The 20258-nt window shown below is 38.8% G+C and overlaps 1 protein-coding gene and 1 long non-coding RNA gene across 9 annotated transcripts in view; one reads left to right on the forward strand and one right to left on the reverse strand.

The window, feature by feature from the left end:
• BNC2 (basonuclin zinc finger protein 2) overlaps positions 1 to 19151 on the reverse strand; it is a 355747-nt gene extending 336596 nt beyond the window's left edge. The window contains exon 1 of one of the 3 annotated variants that reach the window (XM_021288801.2): positions 18984 to 19151. In XM_021288801.2, the coding sequence (XP_021144476.2) occupies positions 18984 to 18995 (12 nt within the window). In that variant the 5' untranslated portion in view covers positions 18996 to 19151. Of the gene's footprint in view, positions 1 to 17926; positions 18060 to 18983 lie in introns of those variants that run through there. The other 2 variants (XM_021288805.2, XM_021288802.2) reach the window with 2 other exon arrangements.
• LOC110359415 (uncharacterized) overlaps positions 18187 to 20258 on the forward strand; it is a 48724-nt gene continuing 46652 nt past the window's right edge. For 2 of the 6 annotated variants that reach the window (XR_010469003.1, XR_010469002.1), the window contains exons 1-2: positions 18188 to 18366; positions 19612 to 19839. This is a non-coding gene — a long non-coding RNA (uncharacterized LOC110359415). Of the gene's footprint in view, positions 18367 to 19611; positions 19840 to 20258 lie in introns of all 6 variants that reach the window. The other 4 variants (XR_010469004.1, XR_010469001.1, XR_010469005.1 and 1 more) reach the window with 3 other exon arrangements.

Here is a 20258-nt window from a genome sequence, read left to right on the forward strand (position 1 = left end):
AGTAATACACAACATAAGTAAGATGCCACCAAACAGGATGTTTCAGTGTTTTACTATGTTTTTGTACGTGTTATAAAACATTTTAAAAACTACAATAAACTTGCTTTAAACATTGATTCAAAGAGGGGAGTAAAATGCAAAGCACTACAATTTACATTCAAAAAGGATAGTGACACATAGAAGTTTTCTGTGTGCGCATTGGAAGTTGTTTGGAAGCTTAAAACTAAGACAGTGGATGACAGAGAGAAACCAGCAGCAGACTGAATAACCACTGGTAAAACACATCTATAATATATTTTTCTGTTTGTACCACATTCATAAGACCAGTGCTGCAAAACCTCTTTTGGTTCTTCTGTGCTCATAAATCCAGAACTAAGACACAGAATACGGCCACAATTCAAAAGTCAATCCCATTTCTCATAGTTTAATCAATTTCTGCATTGTTTACACATGCTAACCTCAAAATCAAGCCATGTGTGTGCAAATAAAACTGAGTTCTCTTTTTCACAGAGCATCTTGCCTTACTCTCTCCTAACAAAAGGTACTGTAGAAGAAATTACAATTACTGTACTGCTTACTAATTATCATTGCAGTAGCTAAAATAAGGAAAAACACTCTATTTTTATGGCAATAATGGATATTATCAACTCTTTGGTATTATAATCTAAGCAGTTGAGTACCATCACAGTGGTTAAGGTCTATCGCATGAACAATGACATAATAAATCTAGTATTATGTTCAGCTACATGTCACAAAGAACACCACCATGCCAGACTTTCTTCTACTGCCAAGTGGTTTTTTACATGAAAGAAAACTAGTTTCTCTTCCAGGCAGCATTTCTCTACTTATTTTAGATAGTTTAACAGTTCTATGTTCCTCTCAACTAGCGATTAGTTTACTGATCCATGGTTTCTGTTATTTTCAAATGACATTTACTTTATCAATACAGCTATTAACTGTTTCTTTCTCCTTTACTGGACTGATAAACTTACATGCTCATTATCTATACAGAAACCTTGATATACACTAATTGCCAAGGACTTGAAAACCTCTCTCAATTTATGGGCAAGTAGGAATCATTTTCAAGCAACAGTGATTAACTTTCAAGAAATCTGGAGCTTGTACTTCAAATTTCAGTCCTTGTGGCATGACAGGCCTCTCAAACACAAAATTAATGGAACTGATGCAGAATCTCTCTGACCCTCCTGACTGATAGCTGAATGGCTGTCTGCTACTGCTTCTAGTTGTGTTTTCATTGACCAGAAGTGAAAACTCACATCAGTTTCTCTCTGCTGCTTTCTCTCTGCTACTTCTCTGGAAACCTTAGGATAAGATGGACTTAAAAATCATAAGCTCAGGCAGAAGCATAAAACCATAAATTCCTCATCGGTCTAAAAGAAGGCTAAAACAAACAGTCAAGCCCAAAGTGACTGAACGATAGGGACAAAACTGTCTTGTTCCTTTACAGCAAAGGAAAAAATACATCAATGAGGACAAGAGTGAACGGTAGATGTGGAAGAAGAATTCCCCAGACTGTGGTATAGGAAAATACCCAGCCTCCTTTCTTCCCCAGTGGCTGAATAAGATGTGCTTTTTCTCAGACAACTCTATCTCAAATTTTTACATCACTGGAACAGCTGGCTTAGTTTCCTGTTAAGTGTTTCAAATCCATGCGTGAGTGGAGAGTTGTAAAAACAGAAAAGAAAAAGGAACAAAAATAAAATGGCTTAAGTTCAAACAAGATAAGTATTTAAAAAACCCACCCTGTATATAAATTGTGCTCCATTGTATTGGTAAGTATCCTTTATTTTTCTGAAGAAATCAGGATAGTAGATTTTTCCATATCTTTGAAAAAGACAACTGAAGTTTCAAAATCACTTAAAGATCTTACATGCATCACATTCATCTTTCTTAGTAAGCAACATTAACTCAGTTCTGAAACCATATAAAACTGGAATGTGGGACAGCATTATACTTTCCCTGGTCAGACTGACCCAGTCTTCTCCTCCCCTGAACCATCTACGAAATGCCTATTGTGGAGAGGAAAGTGGAAGATAAAATTGCTTGACAAGACACTAGAACTGCATAAAAAATACATTTTGTTGTCAAAGAACTTTCAAAGTAAGTGATTTAATAGACATTAATTTTTAAGACACCACAAAGTAACAAACTCATTTGACAAAATCGGGCTGCTCTCTAACACAGAAGCTATCAGATAACACAGAAACTTACATAACCAGTAAGTTATCTAAGAAACTTTTAAATGGAAAAGAAAAAAATACCTGAAGTTTCATAAAATGACATACAAGCACTTATTTCCTTATCACACAAATAAAAAAAAAATTGTTTCCCTGTAAAACTATCATAAATACATCCATTGTTTTTCTATTATATTAAAAAAAAAAAAAAAAAAAAAAAAGCCTTTAGGAGAAATCCAAGCACTACTGTTGCAGTTTTAGTAAAATAATGATACATACTCTATGAAAGTAAGTTTTTAATGCACAACAGCAAGTAGCCATGCAACTCCCATAAAAATGTGGTCTCATAATTCAACAAAGACCAAAATCAGAACACATCCTGACAATACCATAATCTATCATTAGCATTAAATGCTCAGTCCTAAGACTTTAATTGCAACAAGACGCAAAGCTCTTAGACTTAAGACTGGCAAAGTGTTCATTCAGCAGGCATGGACAAGGAGCACATATTTTATACATGCTGGTGCATATAAGTCATTGTTTGCTAGCCCAGCTGTGAGCACGCGAAGTAAAACTTTACGCATAACCACAAGTCTCCTTCTCTCTTTCTGCATATACCCAGGAAAATTTATAGATACACAAACACACATATATGTATATATACACACTCATTAAATACAAGCAAAGGATTCTGCAAAGAAAAAGATGAAAGAACTGTTGCTTTTCCCTGTAACTCTTTTATATTTTTTTCTTCTTCAAAATGCCAGTCTCTCCTGGTTTTTGTTTTCTTTTGTTAAAGCAAGGAACTGAAAACAGCATTGCAGCCAAGCAGATCTTAGCCAGTGCTAAGTGCACAGACCAACTCTGGGGAAGTTTTGAACAACCAAACAAAATTTGCAGAAGACAGTATGGCAACAAGAGGCCTTCATTTCAAGTGGAGACAACAGACACCTCAGAATACTGTGGTTAAAGAGAGGTTATAAGTACTACACATGCAGAGGTACGGTTCAGAAATACCCCCTTCCCCATGTTTAAAACAAACACACACAGATGTTGAGAAACAATCATGAGATGATGTACTTAAAATAGTAATATCTGTTTACAAATTCAAGTTGCTGCTTGGTGGAAACTTGATTTCTGTAACATGTCCCGAAGATACAATCTAATACTAAAACTTATCCTGCGGTAGGTCTACTTTCCAATTACTAGAAGTAAGCATTCAAGGTATATAATTAGTTATGACACTGGGACAGGCATACATGTTTCAACACAGACAGAATTCTGAACAAACTTTTTGGCAGTATATGACAGAAGACTTAAATTGAAAGCTCAAAGGCAGGGTATACTGTATTGTAGGGGAAAAAAAAATTAATAACAAAAAAACACCCTCTAACTGAAAAAGTTCTCACACCAAATGATTTCTAAAGGTATGAGCATATTCAGCTGAAACACCCTTCCTAAGCTGGAGAGAAAAAAATACTGCCCTGCAGCACCAAAATGGGCTATATTACAAATTAAGAAAAAGAAACTCAATCCTCTGAATGGTTTCTTTTCTTTTAGTGAAAGGGTGTAATTCTTCCCTAAAGACTACATTATGACAAAACATTTATATAAATCAAAGAAGATTTCTTTAATGACTCTGGGCATGGGATCTTAAATCTGGGATGAAACACTGAATTCTATCAATTCTAAAATAAATTAGGCAAGGATTATACAAGTAGTACTTATCTTGGCATTAGAAAAAAAAAAGAACATTAGTGTCAAAGACGTATCATCAACATGCCTTCAACAGATAGGCCCTGGAAGGGCCTTTAGGACTAAATTCAGAATAAGTGAACTTGGAGCAGCTCAATTAGGTATCTAGTTTCTAAACATTTTCACTTAAGAAACCAACAAGACACCAAATGGGATATAATGAGAATGTCCATAGGATTAACTGTATGGATGTCTTGTTTCATTCTACAAAAAGAATTAGACTTCCACTAGTTTAAATAAGCTTTTTTGGATGTTTGAAAGAGCCTCCTTTCTCTGACATCTTCCCTACTAAGTAGTACTTTTGATGTCATTTTTTTCAACAGGAAGTCCTGTGATCACAGTTTTCTGTAATACTGAATTTGTAAATGAAATTTAGAGTACATAAATTTGTGGGGCAGCTATGTTGGAAAATATACCTTAAATTAAAATGATCATAATTAATAGGCTTTTTGAGGCTGAAATTCATTAAGTTAATATTTTCATTTGACACACTAGTATTTTTTTAGGGTTTTCAAGTGTTTAGAAAATATCTTATATATTCTCGATACACAAGCAAACCAGATACTTCAATTTTGATACCTATCATATAAAATTTAACAGCATAACTTATTTAATATCACACTTTTACACAATATTGAAACAAAAAGTATACATAGTCTTTCCAAAATGAGTATAGTAATACTACCTCCATCAGCTTAGCTAATGTTACTTGGAGAGATGATGCAGCACTGTTGGCAGAAATATTTCTTCTGTCAGCATTTACCATGTCCCATCTAGACAAAACCTGACAATAACCCTCTTTTTCCTCCTTCACATACTTAACCAAAAACATGGCCCTTGCCAAATACTTGGAAAGAGTGTGCCTGTGGTGTCACACGCTATGTTTGTATGAGGGAAGAAATAACATTTTCAAAGACAGTGCTTCCCATGATGGGCACACAGCGCCAGATGCCTGTTCCCTATTAAGCTGAAAGAGTTAAGTGTTTGTTTGTTGATTGTAACTGTGATAACAGGGCTAAGGTGGCATTTACATTCAACCATTTAAGTCTTCTCAGTTAAAATCAGCACCTTTAACATCAGTCCAGAAGCAGCCTGCTTAACCTGCTTAGCAGCTGGGTGGGCCACGTTCAGCTCATGCTCAGTTCATGAATACAGCAGGAAGAAAAATAACCTAATCTTGAGGGAGAAAGAAACAAAGCTGACACCTCAAAAATACCAGCCTGTGTTAGCCTTGTCTAAATTGTACCTACATCAGAAACTATGCTCCTCTCATTCTCAAAAACATAATGCATTTAGAAAACAAGCTTCACCTACAGAGGAGGGAAGACTTCATCTTGCATACTTTGTGGGCATTGATCCTGTATGCAAAAGCAATCATGCATTTCAGGTGCTGGGAATAACCAATCGTGTAACACTAGTATGAATAAATATGATGATACTACAATTCAGGGCACTCCAGAGTTAGAATCCAGCTCAGAACAACAAGTAATCATACAGAGCTCCACATGTGCATTGCACTGATCAACCAGATCAAGTTCATCCATAGATTTTCCTCTGTTTAAGATAGACTTGCATTTTGAGAACTTTACAGTAGATCACAGAATTACATTATTACCCACACTTCCCTCCTTCGCAGTTAACATATGACTGCATGCTGCAGATGATAATATGTAGACCACACATCTACTGATATGTATTCAGCTGTGGGTTTTTTTAACTCTGCGACTACGACTTACAACAAAATTGCCCCCCTCTTTCAGTTCTTACAAGTTGCTACTCTAGAAGGGTGACGCGACTTCTTTTCCAGACAATGCTTTTTCCTCAGTTCTATGAGGTTTTGGATAACAAGCATAGTGACTCAGATACTATTAATGGAGTGGCTGTCTTTAGCATAAGACATTTAAAAATCCTCTTGAATATATGCCATGATTCAAGTTCCCATTATCCCTTTGGAGCAAAGTGTTAATAACCACTGCCCTACCATTTTCCAGGTCTGGTAATTACAACTGGACATTTAGCTCATGAAAGCCAAAGGCAAAGCACCCATGAACTACAAAAAGAAGTAGCCATCACAGGATCAGCATACACACTGTATCAATTAGCTTGCAGCAGGTTATGTAGCTTTGTCAACGCCAAAAGTGAAGTAAACTACGTATGATCAGGACAGTGCAAATTAGTTGAAAAGCTGTACATTCCTACTAAAGGTTACCTTGACTAATAGTCTTCATTAGGTATACTCACAAGAATCAGGAACTTAAAAAGTCAAAAGGTTTTCTGAATTCAGTGTGGGATATGGAACTGACTGGTTCATTCTAAACAGTTCATTCTAAACAAACTGCAAATGAAGTTTGTTCATTCTATTCTGAACTGTCACAGATATCTCACGTTTCTATTTGACAGAGGTCCTGGAACGCTATCTGGCTTGGGCCTATGATGCAAGAATAACACATTTTCTTGACATCCTGGGGAGAATTTCCAATATACTAGTTAACTGAGAGACTTTTAAGTACCAAAGACCAGCAATTAATGCAGTGCAAACTCTCTAACAAAACAGCTAATACTTCCAGTGAAACTATCTAATGCCCCAAACACACCAACTTTTACCTTGCCTGAAACTGAGATAAACAGCACGTGTCTTTGCTCACAGGGAACTGAGTAATTCTTCATACCCACCTCAGAGACTGGCACCACGGCAATTACATGAATGGGAGTAAAAGAAGCTGTCTGCTCAGGAACACGACTTAACTCCAGCTGAGCTTCCATTAACCTTTATGTAATTTATGAACTTTTTCTATGCTTTTTTCCAACCCTGACACTGGATTTTGCCAACACCTGATATTTCCCATTATGTTATGAGAAGCCCCAGTTATGAAGTTATTTTCCCAAGACTCTCTTACTAGGAACAGCAAGTTCCTAAAATCTTCACAGTTCTGAAGCTTTTTCAGAAAATACAGCAATACTTCTTATAATATAACAATAACTAAGCTTGCACATTGTGAAAATATTCCCATGATAATATAATTACATTATACTTCAATGTACATATAACAGCAATAAAACCAAAAATAAATGTATTGAAGATCCTCTTTTGCAAGCCAATGAAATGTTGGACCATTTCTGATCATTCTTTTATAATACATGACACAAGGCATAGCGTTGTGCCTTTCATGCAATACTGTCATCATGAACAGAAGTCATCAGACTTCTTAAAGGAAGGACATCCCTTATTTAGAAGAAAAATGCAGGGATTCTTCTACAAATCCAACCCTACACTGCTTTTCCAGGGAAAATATCCACAGAGCTGGCATGGTCACCTTTAGTTCCCAGAATTACAGATGTCAGACGCTTGGTTGCTAGTAGGTCTCATTATCATTACTTTGGTTTAAGTAATGCTTATGGGAACATATTCAAACCAGAGTAAGATAACTTAATATGTTCCTCAAAGGAATCACAGTGGATTGTGGAAGAATGTTGAGAAAGAAGCTTTATAATATACAGAACAGACAAGAAAGCTGATGAACAATGAAGATGAAACAAAAAATACAAAAGTCCAAACAGAAACCAAGGTTTCATAAAATGTTCTCCTAAGATTAAAGGGAGATACAATATTTGGTTTCCCTTCTAGCAGTGCACTAAGTTTCACAGACACCTTTTAGGATTGATCTATGTCCTACTTTTACTTAAGAAGTGGAACTGCCCAAAAAGGCTTGCTGGTAACAAAAGAGCCTGTCCAGAGAAACCTTTATACATACATGCATGCATACAAAAATTATGCATTTATAGGTATGCATGTGTGTATGTACTATATGTGTACTATATATGTGCGTATATAAGTATGTATGTGTATATTATATTTATGTTGATGCATTTATAAAGACACATTGTGTATGTATATACCACAATATAGTATGTATACATACATACACCTCCCACACAAAGACAGGGAAGCTGCAGTAGAATTTCTGAAAGTTTTTTCTTCCACTACCACCACTAGTTCATCTTCCCATATAGGCCAGTGATATATTTTTTAAAAGCATAGTACATTAAAACTGTTCTCACAATATGTTTTTTTTTAAAGTATGCATATTTTGCTTGTTACAAGGCTAAATTTGTGTTTCTTAGTTATAAACTTATCTTCATTAGTAGCAAAACAATCGTGAAAATGGATTACATTTAAAACTGAAGTCTGAAGGTGAATAGCTGTATCACACCACATCCTTGAGGCTTAAATCCATAACAGTGAGGAAAAGAACAGTTCCTCACCACTCAGTGAGTTTCTCTCTTGCAACTGTTCAGCCTGCTACGATTAGATTCTTCACAGGTCTGGCAACAACTGCACGAGAAGAGTGATTTTTTTGACCCTCAGTGTTGGACAGTGGGAAGACAGTAACTGCCTGCATGTTCCACAGGTTTATCTACCATGCTCACAAATCCTCTGTTACTTTCAAATGCTGCATAGAACTCACACATTACACAAAACTCATCCCACCATATTACCCACGCCTGTGAACCATTTAATAGGAAAAGGGCTATAAAATTCCACACACAAGTAACATGACAGACAGGAAATGTGTGCAAAGAAGGAAAGACACAAGCCTCTTGACCTGATGTTACGGTGGTTAGAGATACAAGCCTGCTCAAGCTCTTTCAACATTATACTATCAGCCTCACCCACCGCCTTCCCTGCCATCACCAGCATCACAGTCTTTTTCCTCTCATTTTTAATCAAAAGACTACTACTAGAGTATTCATGAAAGCTATCAATTAGCAGGAGATGGTGAAGAGCTTCTTGCCACTTTCTGACTGCAAGCCAAACTGTGAAGAATGAAGTAGCTCACTCCCATCCTTGCTGCCCTCATGCTGCCAACAGCATTCCAAAAAGCAACAAAAAAGGATGCATACCTGCATCCTCTCTGAGTGCCCACTCAGCAACTGAAGAACTTCTTGCTTACGGAACAATCATTTGAAATCATAAATCATTTAAATACACCAGCTGATATATCACTGTCTATATGCAAAGTAGTACAAGCTACATGTGCATAAGAGGAAACAGAAATTGTCACCTATATTCCAAAGGCAAAAGTTAAAAATGCACAGTTTAAGCAAAGGAGTAGAAACCTTTATAACACACATCACTTAGCTGCTATTGCTTCCTGTTCCTACTTAACTTTCTTGCTATCTACCATGTGAATTATATCAGTTTAGACTTAAATTCCCTTAGAAGCCTTTGGTTATGTAACATACACATTTCACACATTGCTTTTTAATATTTGCACCAAAGTCTGAAGAAAATCTTAATGCCAGTTTGTGTACTGAGGAACGTAGGTTCCTCAGCCTATTCACATTGCTTATGTAATCACTCAGCCAGCTAACTGGCTTGTGGTGTCATTTATATTGATCAAATATGTTGCATGGGACATTGGACACAAAGTATCTTCAAAAGCCAACTGAAAATACAGCTGAAATATGGTCATGGACTACCACAGAAGCCATAAGTTTTCACTGTTACTTAAGTAATACTTGCTAATTTTTACTAATTCTTAGCATCTCCAGCAGAACAGCAAAACAATTTGCATGATGCTTTCTAGGATTCTGTACAGAACCTCATTCTGGAAAGCTAAGTATTATCAGTAGGCTTCTAGAAACATATTTGGCATCAGATCAGTATAAAAACACTGCCCAACTGTATTGTAGACTATAAATTACTGTACATAATAATAACTGTTTAAACATACAGATGAGGTATACGCCCATTTGATGAGTACTATGACTATACCAGTAACTTCACAGTGAGGTGAAGAGCAAAACATTTCTTTAATAAAACTGGCACACTGCCATAACAAAGCCAATGGTGTTAGACCAGTCTATCAAAACAACTACAAAAGTAACCATATGGCAATAAAAATTGACATGTATTAACAATAAAAGGAAAAGACGTGCTTTCAGTTAAATATTTCCCTGAGTTCAAAAATGGCACTAGCCAGGACTTCCAAATTAATTTACCTTAAATTTATTATACCTCAATTCAATTTCAAAGCAGTTTTATTGCAAAAATCACCAGGATAGTTGCAGTAAAGAGAAGTGGTTCATCATGCTGAGCACATCTTTCTAAATGTCAAATGCTACATTTCAACAGGAAAATTTATTTGATTCCTAACTGGCCCTTTCATCTTTGATTTGGAAACCATGTAGTAAGTTTTAGATTCATCAAAGCTAATATCAGTCGAGTAATGAAAGGATGTTTTAAACTAAGTAGGCACCACTACATTTGTTCCAGCTCATGTCTGAAGATTTTGTTCCATTTAAATATCTGTCTACTTCAAATCACAAAATATAACTGCTTCTCTTTTGAGGAACATGGAATTCAGTCTCAGCATTACAAATGTTTCCACTGTTTGAACAAGAAAAATAAAAATATTATTTTTGCTGAATTTTCTCTCAAATGCAATTTTCTTTGGAGGCACTTGTTCCTACAATCAACTACTATATTGCTCGTCACTTTGGCTTTGATGTTCTGAACTACAGCAAAAGGTGCAGCCATGCTTCACTTCTTTCATATCAGAAATGTAAAGAAAAACTAAAATGCCCAGAATTCCTGCTAATATATGGTGACCGCTCACATTTTTTGAAGATGTCAATCTAAACAGTGCATCTGAAACAAGGAAGTTTTCAGAATTTCCCTGTAGCCCACTGGATTTATGATCTTTAAAATCCTCTTAGCATGCCATATCGAAGGTGCAAAGGAGGTGACTAGATTTTATTCAGCAGTTTCACATAGCTTTAAGTCCACAGATTTCAATGGCTTTACTCACACTTTCAACCTTTCTATGAATACGACCAACATTAGACCCTTATGCTTTTCACAGAACTAAGAGGGGCTATTCAATTATAATTTAGCTATAAATCTATAGGTCTAATTTTGTTTTGACAAAAATATCCTTATAAAAGTCATATGAAGTTACATATCCTATTGGTAAAATATTCCTGATAAAAATATAATTAAGATGCATTCTAAAATGTCAACTATAGACAGGTCAGGAATAAGCATCTGGTTTTTACTATTGTAAAAACTGAGAGCTCAGAGTTGGATTCCACTGATAGAGTAGGTAAGATGGCTTCACAGGAACTTTAGATGCAAAATGCATGCGAATACTAGACTGGACTAAAGGGAGGATGTGCCTCAGCAGAATGAGGAAGCAGTGTCCTAACCAATAATTTCGGCTCTTTGGGTGGCAAATGTAGAATAAACTGCTTAGACCCACCTAGATAGTCTCAGCCAAATTTATGCCTCAGACAAGACTGTCAATGTTTTTACAACACAAGAGTGAATTTGTAGCTTTGCTAACAGGAACATTTTAAAATACATTGTAATTCATATTTTTAGAACATTTTTTGCAAGAAATTTCAAGGATGTGCAGATTCTGATCCAAAAATGAGTAAACACAATAAATAGTCATAAAGTGTATTATTGAGGACTATTTGAAGTACACTCTACCCTGACAGTTTAAAAAAGGAAAAACAATACATTTCCTATTCATAAAAAACATTTTTTCCCTTGTAAATGGCACTTAAAGTGAAACTAACATGATTGACAAGTACCTCACAAGCAAGCCTTGGCAACACTTAATGCAAGTCCATCTCTTCAGCATTTTAAGCAAAATTCCTTCACAACTGTTTGTCTTTGCAATAACTCCTACAAAGCTCATTAGTGCCAGCCTTGGTTTATCCCCCATGTCGTGCATTTATCCCTGGGATGCATTATCAACATGTGGCACATGTCCTTGACATGCACAGAAGAGTTGCACCGCAGGATAGCAGCATGCATGACAATAGTGTTGACTCTTACTCCTTTATGGTTGCTGGGATGTAACCGAGAAATCTAATAACTGTGACAGTAGGCCTTTAGGTTTTTCCTTGCCTTTCCAGACAGTGAAACTGCACAGACACTAATGAAAGGTTAAATGAATAGGAATAGCTGACAAGAGGTACAATAAAGAAGGGACTTGGTAATCCACAGACACTGAGCAGAGATCTTTGGCTCAAGCAGAGAAAGGACAGCACATCGTCGAGTCACAATATTTAAAACAGCTTGCTATACACAGAGGCTTTTGTGTCTGGGTACATGTCTGGCTTTGGAAGAAAAAAAGATACTGAAAAGAAATTTCAGCATGGGGCACTTTGGCAAATGTCAGGTCACAAAAAGAGAAAAATGTTTTTTATTTGCTGTTACATCTTTGTATGCAACATTAAAAAGCATTGACTAAAAGCACAAATCACAAGTTTCAAAATAATAGATATTTGACAAATACGATAAAGTTGCAAAACTAATTCAGTGTGATTCCAGCTGTCAGCATGATGGGTACATTCAGCTTCATTCACAGCTGATAACAGTTCATAATAAGCTTTGCATACCACCTAAAACTTTCTCCGTAGCTGAAAAATTCTGGCAGGCCTAGCTCCTTACATTTTATATGCAGCAGAACGTAACCAATTGTAATACACTGCAAAGACATAGCTAAACTTCCAGACAGTGCGCTAGACCATGGTGACTTAAAAACTTTTTAGTGGTTAGCTTATGGCATTTTGATTTCCTTTGACTTGTGACTTACAAATCAGCATCATGGACATCTTGGTTTTCAAAATGAAAAAAGAATTGCAATGCCCAGAATGTTTTTAAAACTTCTCTAGCTTTTTATAATTTTCTACAAAAATCTGATTTAAGTACAAAGCACAACATTTTAATCCATGAATTAAAAAAAAAAAAAAAAAAGAAACAGAGTGCTGTAAAGTAACAAATCAGGAACAAATCTGAATAAGCTGAATGTGTTTTGTTTTGTTTTGTTTTGCATAAAGTATTTCAAGAGAGAAGTACTGAACTAGATGCTGCAGATGAAAAGAATTCTCTCTTAAAAACCTTGATTTACCTGGAATAAGAAAAAAGTATTTGCGTATGTATCTGGAGTATAAAATATACATATTTATAACATGTGGTGAGAGTACTATGGAAAGATTCTAAAATGAGAGAATCTCTTTGAACAACCACATTAAATTACAGAACTCCTGAGTGTACTAAGATCCTAATAATCAACAAATAAAGGCTTTTACTAGCATGGCACATAATAAGAGCTACTGTGCAAGAGATAAAGGAGACAAATCTGGTAGTTTATCTCACTGGACTATATCATTTACTTAAATGGTAAATAAGTTTTTCCAAAGTAATGCTTGTAAAAGCTGCCATATAACTATTAAGCAGCAATTATGATCAATGCATTTTTAGAACAAATATGTCAGAATTTAGGTGGGATGAAACTGATACAGAATACAAGGATTAAACAGATGCTTTTTATTAAGCCACGTTAAATGCTATTCCTCTAAATTAAGTACAAATTTCTGGCTAGATTAGGAAGTGATACACATTTCCAAAATGACAGATACACTCTGTCTTTGCATTTTATGGGGAATTTTTGCAGTTCCAGACATTCACTTTTTTTTCCTAACACATACTAATACTGGACATTAAATCAAATTAAAACATTAAATCCAAAGCCCAGTGCAAACCTGCAGAAAGTCAGGACTCTTCCAATAAACAATATTCGGCAAAGAAAAGACTTCAAATTCTAGTGACATTATCCAATGTGCAAAAGGAAAAGGAACACCGTCAGAAACTCACAACTTTGAGAAAAAAAAAAAAAAAAATTTTGCTTTTGTGAAAAATCACATGTTTTATTAATGACTTGTTTTAACGTAATTACTTTTCTGTGGTCATTTCTGTTTTGCCTGAAATTGACAAAATCTGTTGCCAGACTCAAATCCCACTGACATACATGTATATGAAACATAGAAAAATGCCAGCTCAAAGTCTAAGATCTTTGGCTCTGCAAAAGTGTTAGTAGTCAGCCCTCCCTTATTCAGAGTATTTTTGCCCTTTTTCTTAACTGTGGCATATCTAATAAAATCATGAAGCTCCCTCTAGCTCTGCAGAGGAGCTTAACTGACCAATGATCCTTTACCGTTCCATCCCACTTTCAAAAGCAATACTGAGAGAGAGTGAGAGCAGTATTTCCCTTACATAATAAGTGTTCCTGTTTTCATTCAGCAGTGTTTTCAATTCTACAACTTGAAAGGATGTGGATAATATGTAAGGATGTCTGCTATGAAATACAGAAACTTAAATACTGCTTATTATCGTGCAGCGTACTGAAGACCCTCTTAATCATTTCCAACTTACATTTTATTTACTAAATTTTACTTTGAATCTTATATTGTTTGACAAACTAGCCATGTATGTATTGAAACAAACACACACAGACACACACATCCATACAACATCCATACACTACTAAGTGTGAAATAATGCAAAAAGGAATGATAGATAATACCATAGCCCCATGTTAGAATCCAGATTTTAGTTACAGAGTGTTTTAGTTCAAAACCAATTTGTTTGTATACACCGGCTTTTCAGAAAACCAGTAATGCCAGTGGTAATTTGCTGACTGTATTTTCACCTACCATAATATTTACACATACCATTTGTAATGGCTTTTATTGTTTAATCTCCACTGCATTTCAGTATTGGATACTATGGAATTACAGTTATTTAGCAGGCTATAAATATTGTAGTTGGCATGTGCAATTGATATTTAAAATGTCTTACGACAACTGTAAAAGCCTCATTACAGACTAGCAAATCATTTCTAACAAGCAAGTTCAACTGACAAATACCAAAGCAAACCTGCAGTCTATGCTGCAAGCATGTTTGCTTTATTTAAACTATACACATTTAATGCAGTGTGCAATGGACCATCCATACAGACTATAAATAAGAAAGTGAACTTCCAAAGTAATATGGCTGTTGTGAAGTTTTCTAAAATCAAGCAAAAGAGAGGAAAAAAAAAAAAAAACAAACAATACTGAGTAACAACAGAAAGAATAGCTTACTTTCCCCTCCCCCCTTTATGAGCTAGTGTCCAATTTCTTCTTTTCTGAACAGCTGTATTATCCAACTTAAGTTGCTCTGCTAATTTCAGTCCCACAAGGACTAACTTGGAAGGCAAAAAAGTACTAGAAAAGATCAATTTGCTGGGAAAGATCAAATGAGAAAACTGTGGGGACAGCACCAGGTCAGAGTGTGAAGAACTAAGCAGACCTGTTCTTCATTAACTTAAGCTCCCTTGGGACGTCACACACTACCTGTCCATGGGCTTATTGAACCGCCTAACCCTCGTCTCTGTACCATTCTTCTGGGCCCAAGTGAATCATATCCTGCTGCTGACAAGTTAGCAGGGGACTGCGGCTGCAACATGAAAGTACTTTTCTTTCTTGTCTAAATCAGGCAGATTTTTGAAAAGACGACGCAGCACTGACTCGTGACATGGCAAGATGAAATGAGAGGTCTGGGCTGGTCTTCGAGCTGTGCAGATAAAAGTAATCAAATGACACTCCTGGAATGCAAATTGGCATTCTTGACTGCAGCAATTGCACAACCATGAAACATCTCTGACAGCAAGCAAGATTAGGACAAAATGTTATGTAAAGCACTGAACTCAAAAACTCACTAGAAAATTCAAACCGTAACACTTACATTTTAATATAGTAATAGTCATCTCTGCTTTTGTCTGTTCCTTTACTTTGTTTAATGTAATTGCATACCCGTTTTTCACAAACACCTCAATAAAAAAATGCAATGTGATTAAAGACACAGATCTGCTCAGTGCTTTCCCCTAAAATGTCACAGTGTTGTATTTTTGCAAAATAATGTATCAAGACAGGGTTTTTCTGTTATGTGTGGAAGATGTGTGCTTAAGGAACATTTTCACAATCACGAGTCTTAAAAGGACTTTCAAAATTTCCCTAATAACAGATTACTTTATAATTTACATTTAGATTGTCCTGCACCTGGATCGGGTAAAGACGGATCATTTGAAATATTTAGTGAGTAAATTTTAAAATTCATGTGCTTCAGGAATTTAAAGCAGAACATACATACAGCTAGATGGTTCATTAATACTGGACAGCTTAAAATGAAACTACAGTGTATCACACAGCTCATATGCCCCATTAAATTTCAGATTAAAAATTCCTACAATTTTTAATGGCAAGGAAAGTTCCACATACTTTTACAGGAACTTGGTATTCTTGTGCAGATCTGCTGATCAGGCTTATTAAATATTACTGTGTGAAATGAACTCAGTAATTAAACTGTGAACATTTGTACTCTGAAACTATGACAAAAATGCTACCCCATTTTAAAATTTGTATATGGAGATGGGCTATAATACAGAGGGGAAATGGAAGATAATGAGAAATAAAAGCCCACTTCCACTAAAAAATATTTCAATGACTGCTATGCACGGCTAACACAGAGGTTAAGATATATGTAATATCCTGCTTTGATTTCTTACTTTAAAATAGCTTCCAACCATATTAACTGTCGGCCAGACACGCACATAAAAAAGACACTCGTTGCCACTTTAATCCTGGGTACACCAGATTATTACATGATGTCTTTTGTGCATCAATTTTACAACAGCTTGACTCTAGGGTAAATGGGAACCATCATAAATCGCATGCTGCTTTCAAAACCACTTTAATTTCTGTCAGCGTTACTGTAACCACAGTCCTGGGCGCATGCTGCTTTTTCCCCCTCCTTTTTTTTTTTTTGAATTTTTTTTTATTGTTGCCTACATTTGACAGTTGCATCTCCTGCACTCCAATTGCGGCTTTGATCACTGAAACAAGACATGTCATGTTAGGGAGCGAAGGGAAAAATACAAACCCTCCATCTCAAGCTCTCCATTCAGACACACACTGTATGTATAGTTTGAGTGCTGTATATACATATACGTGTATATGCATATACATATATACACGTTTGTGTTTGTGTGTGTGCGTGCACATATGTATGTTCAAGGCACACAAGACAGATACATAACATCCCTGGAGTGAGGTGAAAAGAGCTGACTGAAAGCAAGGCAGTAGTCAAACATCAACTGAAAATATACTACTTTATCGAATATGGCCCGATCACTATTCATCACTAACTGAGGTCAGTCTACTTTTTAATACGAACAGTTATCACTATGCATGATAAGTTTACTCATGGCTCTAAACGTGTTTGCTCTTCACAGCTGTTTAACCTATCCTCACATCACAACCCAGAAAAACGGACTTCAGTCAAATGAGGTCCTCAGTCATTTTTAATTTTTAAATTAAAAGGTCATGAAAGCCCAAACCCTGCTTTGCAAAACCCATGCTGGTACAGGAGACGTGCATTTCCATAGCACATGAAGTAAGTAGCAAAAACTTGCTTCAAGTTGCCTTTTTGGAGCTCCCCATCCCTTTTACAGTTAGGGCATCAGCATAACTCTGCAAGTTCTGCTAACAATCGCTGATTGGAGAGGTGCAAACTGCAAGCACATGCACAACAAAAAGAAACGAGTTACGGAGGGAAGGTGGATTTACACTTCTGTCTCCTTGCCTCAGGCGTTGTTTTACACGCAAACACACAGTTCCTTCCCCCGCTCTCAAAGGTTACCTTTACATTGCGTGCAAACTTAACTCATTTCCGAGCAGAAGGTGGTATCCAAAAAAGATCAGACCACCGTATGTCCGACTGCACCCCATTCCACCTTCGCTCTCCTTCCCTCCATATGCACACTTTTTTTACACTAACCCCTCATCTTTCGTGGAGGGGAGGAGGCGGTAAAATGTGGCCATCCCATTTCAACCCCCCAAACTCGCTTAAAGTTTAGCACAGCCTCTTAGTCATTTTTCCCCCAATCCACGCAGCACAGGGCTGATTTATTTATTTATTATTATCCTCCTCCTTCGCATTGCCCGGCTGCTTGTTTATTTGAAGGCTTAAACACACCGCATAGCGAGCAGGGCTGCTTGTGTTACTGCACGATTTATTAATGAAATTAAACCAAAGTAAAGGCTAGAATGAAAACGAAAGGCTGCTGGAAACTTCTTACCATCTCTGCATGCTGGTTGTCAAGTGCACCCCCTGTCTCTCGATCTCCTCTCAGCGGCAGTGCCTGCACCCTTCCTTTTGCCTCTGGGCTCTCAGCGCCTCTCTCTCTTTCCCCCTCTCTCCCCGTCTCTCTTTCTCCCCCCCGCTCCCCCCCGCCCCTTCCTCCTCACTCTCTCTCACCCTCACACCTTCAGGTGATTTGAACTAAAAAGAAAAGATATTTAAAACCAAAAAATATATGCCTTCCTCTTCCCCCCCCCCCCCCCCCCCAATAAAAAAGGCAGCGGCAGTAGCGAGAGTCTCTCCCTCCGCCCTCTCTGACTCTTCCAAAACTTCAGTCCCCAAAGTTCAGCCCGAGCAGCAGAGAGAAAGAAAAAGCTTTCAGCCGAGAGCTAGAAGTGATGGGAGGAGGGACCCAGGTTCGGGTCAGAGCCTCCACAGGTTGGTTTGTTGTTGTTGGGTTGTTGGGAAGGGGAAGGGGAGGCGGCGGGGGAGCCTGCGAGCGGGTCTGCGAGGGCAGCGCTGCTTCCCGCGACACCACGCTGAAAGGGCGGCAGACCGGCGGGCAGAGGGAAGGGGAAAGAGTAGCTTGGGGGGCGAAAAATATCCCCTCCGCCTTGTCCCCCACCCCCTCCAAACTTTCTGTGCCTGGCGGGGGCTGCGGCAGAGGCCGCCCGCGCCCAGCTGTCAAAAACGCCCAGCGGCCGCCGCCAACTTTGCGGTGAGGCCAGCCGGCGGGGCTGCCGCCCCTCTCTGCCTCCCTCTTCCCGCTTTCCCCTTCCCGCTCCTCTGCCCGGTTCCTCCGCGCAGCGGCTGCAGCCTCTCCCGCTGCTTCTCCTCTTATCAGCTCCTGCGCCGCCCGAGCGGGCGAGCGAGCAGAGCGACAAGGAGAGAGGTGGAAGGAGGGCTGGGAGAGGGGAGAGAACGGCGGAAAATGAAGCGTAGCCCAGAAGAGGGGGTAAGGAGCCGGAGCGGGAGAGGGGAGAGCGTTAGAAGGGTAGCGAAAAGTTAGGCAGATGGAAAGTTTTCGCTTGTGATGCCGGTTTCCCGCTTCCCACCCATTGCTCCATCAGCTCCCGGGGCTCTGCGGCGGCGGCTGCTGCTCGATGTGGGGATCTGAAGAAATTTTAGTGAAAGGGTGTTGTGTGTTTTTTTTTTTTGCTGTTGCGGGGGGGAAGGGAGGCGGGAGGAGGTGAGCCGTCACGGTTGTACGTTTGCAGGGAACAGACAAGAGTCACATCTGTGTGTGACACGGAGCCAAGCCGAGCGAAGGCCGGGAGGCGCAGGCGCTGCGGCCCTGGGCGCGCAGGCACACAACGGCCGCCGCGCGCCCTGCGGGAGAGCGCGGGGCGGGGGCCGGGAGCGGGGGCGGCTCCGCGCCCTCCCGCGGCCGCACACGCACCGCCCGCCCCGGGCTCGGCCTGCCGGCGGGAAGGCGGGGCCGTTCGCTCCCGTTCCGCGCCGGCGACCTTTCTGTCCGGCCCGCGCCTCGGCGGGAGAAGCGCTGCGGGCCGTCAGCACCCTCTTGGCGCCCTTCGCCTGCGGAATCTTCCCCGACCCCCGTTTGTAGGCGACGGGAGGGTGTCCCCCGGTCGCGGCGTTGGGAGGGCGGTGGGGACTTAATGCGTCGCGGGGGCTGCTTGTCAAAGAGAAGACGACAGAAGGCCTGTCGCACTTTATTTACAGGTACCGATGGCCGAGCCTATCTGGCCATCCTGCCCGTGAAGATGCTGAGGTCACCAGTGCTGCCAAAGCCCACTCCCTTCCTCAGGCCCTGTATTCATGCGAGGGCAGGACAGGATCTTTAATAAGTGAACATTAGCAGAACTTTCCAGGTGATGTGAAATATAAATACAAGGACATTTTGCCTCCTGCCACCTTTTGGTGTGACTGCACACCTTGATGACACAGCAGGTACTTAGAAGAATTTAGAGGTGATGTGTCAAGTATGTGAGATAGGGAGCTGCTTTGCACTTATTTTTCCTGCATCTACTATGGGCTAAAATCGGAGGTAACTGTTAATGTAATGAACAGCATGTCCTTGTGAATTACAAGGTTTCCAGGCTTTTTACCAGGTTTTGACATCTTTGTTATTTGTGCATTTCCTATGCCCGTCAGAAGAGGGAAGGGTAAATGATCTATATTAGTATCGAAACCAGGTTTTCACAAAAGCTGATTGGATACATCTCAACATTATCTGTGTTTCTGTGGAAATTTCATTCTGTTTTCTGGGTATTTGTTGGATAACTTGATTAGGCATTATACATACCAGCTTATGGACAGGATTTGCAGTGTCCACAGTTTGTCAGGATTAGTTTCAATCCTTGAGCTGT

Source organism: Columba livia, chromosome Z (genome assembly GCF_036013475.1).
Source record: "Columba livia isolate bColLiv1 breed racing homer chromosome Z, bColLiv1.pat.W.v2, whole genome shotgun sequence".
Taxonomy (NCBI): domain Eukaryota; kingdom Metazoa; phylum Chordata; class Aves; order Columbiformes; family Columbidae; genus Columba; species Columba livia.